Below are 9291 nucleotides of genomic sequence, written 5' to 3' on the forward strand. Positions count from 1 at the left end.
TGAACTGGACCCTTGCCTTTCATTGCCTGTCGACTCGAGCCAGAAGCGGACTTGGTCAGGTGGCTGGTGACCTTAGGACAATGTTTGGTAAATTCGAGTATTACCACGAAATCTAGTAGAGAACTGGCTAGTGAATTCAATGAATGAGTAACAATGAATACTGAAGGAGTTTTCACTATTAAATGTTTTCAAATGGCGAAGGAATAAGGGAAATGGTTGGCGATTGAATGACTGAATGAATGGCTCCAAGTGAGCACGTACCTTTCCAATGAATGAATGTTTATTTCTTGAATGACTGTTTATTATTGTACAAAGTGTTCAAACTGTTAAATACCATACTTCCATGGTTTCTCTACCTGATTACTTATTTAGGAACCTCACTGGACTTTTAGATCATTCCTTTAATTTTTGTTTTCCTTACAGGAATGGAGGTCCGAAGCAATTGAATGTGAACTAGAGTGTGTAACCCTCTTGTACTTATACTTTTTAGTTGATAGGATATATTTTGACATTTGATGTTGTATCATACATTTGACTTTTGGGTTTGTAAATAAGTTTACATTTTGGTTGAATTGTAGAAGTTGTATATTATTTTGGAGGCCTGAATGATTAATCTTGAGAGTTGAATGAGTGAGTGAGTCTTGGTGAGAGTTAGGCAAGCGGTTCGCCAAACCCTTGGGTACGCCCTAGGGGGAGATGAGGTCGTCACAATGTAAATATTTTTGAATTTTAGAAAATAGATTTAGAAGCTCCAAATGTTATTAGAGATATGTAAGCATTGTATATATGAACATTTTCAAATAGAAATTTCTAAAGAAAGAGAACACCATAGTAGAAAGGAAATTTAGAAATAGCATTAGCAAAATCAAAACTAGAATTAGACATATATAAAACACAAGTAGAATTCGAAAAAAAAGCTATTACCAGAAATGGTAGAATGAAAAAAGAACAGTGGAAAATTCTTTTGAGGCAGAAATAGAAAAATTAAGCTTCGATAACAAAAACTTATGAAAAGAATTTGAAAAATTGACAAACAATAAAGGAAAACAAGTAATATCTAAATATGAAGAAATAAAAGCAAAATCTAAAAATAATATTTTAGAGACCCCAATAATACATAAAGCTCTTTAATTAATATGATTTGTCAAATAAATTTTGGAGATAAGCATGTCATAGAAGAATTTGGAATGATAGATATTGGATATACTAAATCTCATATTGATATCTCTTTAGTGCCATAAATCTATTAGATAAATTAAATTATAGAATACATAGTGAGCCAATGGAAGGGACCCTTAGGGGAAGGAATGAGTTGGATGATACGAGAAAAGGGGGTATAAGTCAGAGGTCTTGGGTTCAAGACCCTCCACTTACATTGAAAAAAAAAACAGAACCCTTATTAGATATGATCGTTGTGTCTGCAATGCCCAAATCTCTTTTGGAAAATTTGATGGACAATTTGGAGAAAAATTTTTGTTTCCTCAAACTTGGACAAGTAACCATCCTCACTAATATAAAATTATAATTGGTTTGAATTTTATTCGTTCATTATCAGTAGAAATGTATATTTCTAATAATTTTGTTAGTTTCTTTAAAAAAAGCATCTTTTACACTCACGGATTATTATATTTCTATGTTAACATTAGAGTTACTTGCAAAGCATGGTGGAACCGGTATGAAATTTCATAAAATTAGTGAATTTAGTAACCATAGGTTAAATTACAAAATTTTTAGTTTTCCAGAATATAGCAACGGAAGAAGATAACTCAATAGATCTAGAAGAACCCGAAAATAACAATAATTTGCCAAAACAATTACAAACACATGATGTAGAAGAATTTATGAGTTTAAAAAATATACTAGATTGTAACCTTGTAAACAAAATAATAGAAGATATTAAAAGGCTACCTGAACATAAGAAAAAAGAAGTAGATGATTTAATTAGAATAGCAAAAGAAACTCAAGTTTTAGGAGAAAGCCGTATTAAATATTAGGATGGAAATAAATTTCGAGTACATCTAGATATTAAAAACCTGGAACCATTAAAATATCTAAACACAATTATAGCTCCCAAGATATAAAAGAATTTAACTGACAAATAAAATAGTTAGCACATTTAGGAGTAATAAAACCCAGTAGTAGTAGACATGTCGTAGTACAACATTTATAGTAAGAAATCATGCTGAAATAAAGAGAGGAAAATCTAGAATGGTAATAAATTATAAAAGACTCGATGATAATAGTTATAAAGATTAATATAAGATAGCAGATAAAGACCAATTAATAAATTGCATACAAGGAGCAAAATTATTTAGTAAATTTGATTGTAAAACTGGATTTTTTGTAGATAAAAATGAATCATGAATCTATTCTATGGACGGCTTGAAGTTCATTTTGTATAGATAGTTTGTGATGACCGTTCCTCATCCTAGGGCACACCCTAGGGTTTAGCGGACCACCTGCCTAACTCTCGTCAAAACTCACTTTACTAACTTCCAAAATATATTCACTAATACAAAAGATTCACATAATTCTATTTACAATTCAAAAGAAAAAGGAGTTCAAATTATAAACTTATATCACCACTATATGTCTAGTCTATTACAAATCAAAATTTCGAGACTTAAGTCCACTATTCCTCACCTCTTTTAAGGAGAACAACTAACAAATGAGTTTACGCCGAATGAGGTTCCAAACAGGTAATAACAATTATTTATCAACCAACATATCAGTCTATAATAGCAAAGCAAAATCCACAAGTCTCATTAGCAACTTTGAAATAAAATAGCACAATTCATTAAAAGGATCCAAGCTCACTATGGAAGACAATTCACTATCACCGCATGATCACCATCAATCGTCCGACAATCCACTTCATTCAATAAACAATTCAATAATCAATGGTTACAAGGTAGTACTCGAATATATCACAATTTCACAGGCCAAGAAGCCCATAGATCTCCCATGGGTCAACCAGGCTGCGGCACCCAAGGCTGCTAGCCTACCCGACCAGGCCTATTGCCAACTTGAATAGGCCGTCTGGCAATGGGTTTTAGGTCCAAGTTTGATTGATGCATTAAAGTACGCACCTGGCATGCAATACATGCGCAAGTGATATAACTTTTGAAATAATAAATTTTCAATTCTACTTGGAACAAGGGCGATAAAGTACACCTCTTCCAACAGTAATACTTGATTCAAAATAAGTCATTCAAACCATCCATTTTAATTCTAACAATCATAAACCAGTCAAGTATACACCAAGTGATAATCAAAATCATTGAATCACAGATAACAATAGGAACACCCACCAATTTAGATTCAAATCACACGTCTTCGGGGTAGGGTTCTTGATTAAACTCAACTTCTGAATTCCGACATAAGTATTTATAGTTACTAAATTATCTCAATTTCTTATTCTAATTTACTAATTAGTGTATTTTCTATATTAAGCAAATTAAAAATTTTAACTTATCTAAATTTCTTCAAAAATCCTAATTTTGAGTCATAATTTAGTACTTAGTATTTTGTTAAACATTATATATTTTTAAAATAACCCCAATATTCAAACAGCTTAGGCAATTAATTCTAGTTTTGATGCTTAAGCTAAATTTCACCTCAAATCAAGCATATTTCAACATGCATCTCAAAACAAAGGAAAAAAAATGTATGTACAACAAAATTCCCATATAAAACCTATCAAAATTGAAAATTTAAAACAAGAAAAATCAACTTTATGGTATTGGTTTAGCCTGGAAATTTTTCAACAAAGTTTAGCTTTCTTTTTCAACAAAATTCCTCTCCTTGGCTCAAAACTTAAAATGCAATACTATAAACTAATGAAATGAAGTCTAATCCTTCACATACATGTTAAATTTCCCCATCAAATGTAACAAAAGATCATAAGCTTCAAGTTCTTTAGCCAATAAAACTTTTCAGCTCAAGTCCTTTCAATAAATCACAAGTTTCTTACTTTAATTCAATTATATACTACATGTATGTCATGGGAAGTGAATTCTTGGTAAAACCTGACAAATTTTTGGAACAAAATTGTAAAAATGGAGCTCATTCTCCATGGGTTCAACCAAAATTTTCCAGCTTTGGTTCTCTTCAAAAAATCAGTTCTTTTCTTGTTTTTAACTCAAACAAACACCACATGCATGTCTAAATAAAAGAGGCAAAGGGTATATGAAGTGAATTCTTGGCCAAATCCAATGAAATTTTTGGAGTTAAACCTGCAATTTCTCAGCTTCACTCTATCGGCCTTCAAGCATCAACATAAACAAAAATTTCAACAAGGTTCCTTCAGAAACCAACACTTATCTCACTTGGATTCAAGCAAAACACTACATGCATGTCATAAAGAGAGAGATAGGAGGTATATGAAGTACATTTAGACAATATCCAACAAAAATTTTGAAGAAAAGAACCGAAAAAATGGCAGCTTATCCTCTCAGGTTTCAGGCAGCACTTTGTCCAGAAATTTCTAGTTTTGGATGAATTTTTCTTCAGCTATACTTCTCTTTCCTTGGTTCTATTTCAATCTAGGACATTATTAACCAAAAGTAGAAGGTGAATAAAGTAAGACTTAGCAATCTACCTCTTGTTTCCTTATGGCTTTGGGCTGAAAATTTTATGATTTCTCTTTCTCAATTTCCTTAGCTGAAATGAGTTGAAGTTTGCCTTGTTTCTTGGTTGGTGTTCACGGTTGAAGGATGTAAGAGAGCTACTAGTTTTTCTTGTTGTCTCTCTCAATTTTGACAAGCAAAGGTAGAGGAAGATTTTGTGGCTTCTTTCTACTCTCTCTCTTGGCTTTTCTTATGGAAGAAAAATGAATCACTTAGATTCCTTTAAGTATTAGTAGTTTGCATGCATTAGGACAAGTGTAAAGACAAGTATCATTCATGTGTTTTTTTTTTGTTTTTTTTAAATACAATATTGCCTTAGCATTTCCAACAAATTATAGCAAAACATTCAATTTGATGAAAGGCAAAATTAACTTAGAATGAAGCCACAAATTTATGTATATGGCCATAAACATCTGTAAATTCTTTTTTTAACTGGAAACCTTCTTTTTTATTAGACAAATAAGGAAATACAAGCGTGTGAGGTATTACATTGTGGGAGTCGCACCTGTGACCCTAAACTTGCAAAAGGAAGGAAAACGAAGCTTATCCAACCGGTATTCACCCCTAGCCATTTTGGGCAAATCCGCAATCCTTTCATAGACACAAACCACATGCTGAGGATGTGCCGATCTTGCATTCGTCAATACATCCGCGGCCTTATTTGCTTCCCTGTAACAGTGTGTGACCTGACAGCCCCCCTGGCCATTAGCTCAATCTTCATCACCTCTGCATTGATGGACCATGGACACTGGTAACGTTTCTGAAGACTACGTTGTAACATCAAAGAATCTGTCTCCACCACCAAATTACCACTAAAGCCCCGTTGTACACATATCTGCAGCCCAAGTAATAATGCGTTGGTCTCTGCTTGCAAACAGTTCCCAAAATAACCGGAGAATGCAAATACCATACAGCTCTCAGAGTTTCGAAGGATCCCCCTCCTCTACTCACCCCTAGGTTACCTTTTGAGCACCCATCAATATTGAGCTTGACCCCACCAGACCATGGAGCAAGCCACCGAATCTGATGCACAAGGACCGCATCTGGTCGGCACTTCACCGACTCCAAGAACGTAGGCCAGTCTACTGCCCGATGTATCTCCCCAAATTTGAGCCAAAAAACATCTTTTAGCTCCTGAAAAATGGCCTGACATACCTCAGTAGGAAGCTGCATGGACCCCTAGAACACCGCTGTGTTCCTAGCCTTTTAAATATGCCAACAGATGAGAGAAGGTAAGATCCAAAATACGAACCTAAGCTACTTTGATTTCACCGGCTTGAGCCACCAACCAATCAACCACACCCGGACATGGCTGACATTCAGAGCCAACCTACCTACCGAGCCAAAAAACTGCCACACCGCAGTTGCAAGTTCCCCTTCCAAGAACAAGTGACGAAGGGATTCAGTATTCGATACCAAATAACATGAACACTTAGATGGAAGCTGAAAACCACGTGTCACCAACACATCATCCAAGGGAAGGCGGTTAGATAGCAAACGAAGTATAAAGAAGGACATCTTCAGGGGGACACTCGCATGCCATATCTGGCAAAAGAGGAATGATGACGGCTTCATCTCACGAACCTCTCTATATGTAAACCATAATGAAAACTGACCCGAGCTTGATGCTAACCATATCATTCTATCAGGGGAGGCCCCATCCAGCCCAGCCATCGCCAATACCTGCTGTACCATGTCGCAAGGTAGGACTTCAGCTAGCTTCCACACGACCCATTCCCTATCCTCCATAAAGGTTAGAAAGGAGACGTCCTCCCGCACCCCCACTCTTAGATAGAGAGTCCCGTGGCCAGTCCAATTGTCATACCAGAAGCTACAACTGCTCTCGTGCGGACTCCACCCAATAAACAACTCCGCCAACCCCCGAATATCTAACATTCTCTTTCAGTTGTCAAGCCTAAAGGAGTCACGGGAATTTGGCAAGGGTGAAACCCCTTGCAATACTTAGCACTCAGGAATATCGCCCACAAGGAGAGCCCACACCGGAAAGTCCACCATAATTTATAAAAGAAAGCCTTATACATGTCAATGAGCGATCGAAACTCAGTCCCACCTTCATCTGTGGGATAACACAAGTCCCGCCAACGGATCCAATGGAGTTTCTTCTTCTCGTCTCCCGTCCCCCAGAGGAAATCAGCACACACCCTTTCAATCAGCCAGAAAGTACCTTTTGGTATGACACCCACTGCCAATAAATGGATCGGGATACTAGATAGAACATGCCTAATCAAAATAAGCTTCCCCCCAAAGGATAACAGACGGGATTTCCAAGAGAGCACCTTATCAAGAACCTTCTAGCACAAATCCGAGTAATACGCCTCATTGGCTCTGCCAATAAACAACGGAGCACCCAGATACCGAACTGGGAACTCTCTCTTTTGAAACTGAGTAACCCGCTCAATTACCCTTTTACAGGTTATTGTGATCCGAGGGTGTACTAAGTATCCACTCTACTACACATTTACCAACTGGCAAGAGTTACTCTGGTACCAGTCCAAAGTCCACATGACCCTTCTTAACGAATCCGCAACCCCATTAGCAAAGATAATAATGTCGTCCGCAAAAGCCAAATGTGTGAGCACTCATGTTTTTATTCCTAATTTAGTCATTTTTATAATTATTTGCCCTAGTGTTATTTAATTATTCTAGTATTGCTTGAATTCTCCTTAAATTTCACTTTATCGCGTTCGCGTTGAAAGTTTCTAGTAAGTCATATCGGTACAATTAATTGGAGATTTGAGGATTTAGTACTAGACTAGTAAGTATAAGTAATTAAACTGTTAGAGAAATTACCTTGGAGGTTTAGTGTATAAGTGTATCAAACAAGAGAGAAAGTGGTAGTACGAATCACTATTCCACACTATTAAAAATTGACTTTCTTACAACTTTAAGTTAGCTTCCTCAACACATTTCTTCCACAAAATTTAAAACCAAGAAACCCTCTCTTTCTCTCCATTTTTGGTCGAAACCCCAAGGAAGAAAAGGAAAGAAAGAAACTCCATTCTTTGGCTTCAAGTTTGCTCACTTTTCTTCATCCAACTCACAAACGACTTGGATTTCACTCTAGCTTGGAGAAAGAAGCCATCTTATGGAGTATCTTGGTGATATTTTGGTGGAAAATCTGGTCTTCATCTAGGGTTTAAAGGGTAATCACTTCATCTCTTTAATATTTCCATTTATACAAAGATTGATGGTTAGTTTTCATGGGTTTGAAACCCTAATGAAGTTTATAGGCTAGCAGACTCGAGAAAACATTTATCTTGCTTTAAATCCTAAGCTAGATGTCTTGAGGAGGCCTTTAGGTAGCTGACTTGAGGCTATATTGCTTGATTATTGTTGTTTATGTGATGAATGAGATGATTTTGGCTTGAAAAGATGAGAGAAAGTTGGAAGAAATTGTGAGAGTGAGCTGGCTGAATTTCTGTTCTGGTTGTCCTACTTTTAATTGGAAATTTTGTTGCTTATTTGACTGTTAAATTGATGGATATATGTGGTACTATGTATGTAGAAAGTTTCTTTCAAAAATCATGTCGATTGGTTGTATAAAACTTGAGTTTTGGAAAAGTTTGAAATCTGGAAAATGCTTACCAAGGTAGCTGGACAGGGGTTCTTTGCTTGAACATAACTCTTTGTACAAATGTCAAAATTTAGTGCCGTTTGTGGCATTCAAAACTAGACATTCAGAGCTTTCAAATGGTATAAGAATCCCCTGTTAGTTCATTTTCAGTAAACCTTAACGAATCGGCAAAGAGGACTAACCTGTTTGGTCTGTCTGTCTGAGAGAAACTGGGTAGCTGCATCTTGTGGCTTGATTTTGTCCCACTTATGAAAACATTTAGGAAACGATGTCTGTCGCGCCCCATTTTTTGTAAAATAAATAAATGGTTTAAAAAAATGAATTTTGGATTGATTTTTTTATTTGAAAAAGGATTTTTGATTTAAAAGAAAATGAAAAACATGGGTCTAAATGGGACTTGAAAATGCGACGATTTGACCCAAAATATAGTTTAAAAAGGGTTTTTTGAATGAAAAATGGAGTCGCCACTTGGTATAGAGTTAAGGTGTACCAAGTCACATAAAAATGAATTTTTAAAGAAAAAGTAGAAAACCCTTTTTAAATGACTCCAAGTCTATGAAAATCAAAGAAAAAGATTCGGGAGTTACATTTGAAGAAAGGTAAGGCAAGGATAAGAATAGAAGGCACCCTTTCAATCTAGCCAAGGCTAGTTGCGCGATTTAGTCAAAGATTTTCTTATTTTTTAACCTAAAGATTTATCACATTTGGATGTACTATATGAATGCATACCCTAGACCTAGGAGGGTGTCGGGGGGTCGAAATGTATCATCAAAGCTTACTTGGTGCCAATCACATTAATCGTGACGCCCAATAAAGACTCTTCGAAGAAGTCACGAATAATGTAAGTCATGAGCCTCAAAAGAAAGAAAAAGTAAAGAAAATAATATACAAATGTGTATGACCTGAAGGAATGCATCATCATGGGTGCGGGGGACTTATACTCGTGACTTTCAATGTTCCCTTTAATAGAGGGAATACGAGCGTGCTAAGGCTAGAGAAGCCAAACTCGTCCATATACCATATCCAAGGGGTTTTCCTTAATCTAATCAAGCAAATGCACTACCCTAA

At 35.9% G+C, this 9291-nt stretch overlaps 1 protein-coding gene across 1 annotated transcript; it reads right to left on the reverse strand.

Moving 5' to 3' along the window:
- Positions 1–5885: 5885 nt before the first annotated feature.
- Positions 5886–6377, reverse strand: LOC140035688 (uncharacterized). Its single transcript, XM_072077014.1, has one exon. It carries the CDS (start codon positions 6375–6377, stop codon positions 5886–5888), a length of 492 nt encoding a protein of 163 aa, XP_071933115.1.
- Between the last annotated feature and the right edge of the window lie 2914 nt (positions 6378–9291).

The sequence above is a fragment of the Coffea arabica genome, chromosome 2c (genome assembly GCF_036785885.1).
Source record: "Coffea arabica cultivar ET-39 chromosome 2c, Coffea Arabica ET-39 HiFi, whole genome shotgun sequence".
Taxonomy (NCBI): Eukaryota; Viridiplantae; Streptophyta; class Magnoliopsida; order Gentianales; family Rubiaceae; genus Coffea; species Coffea arabica.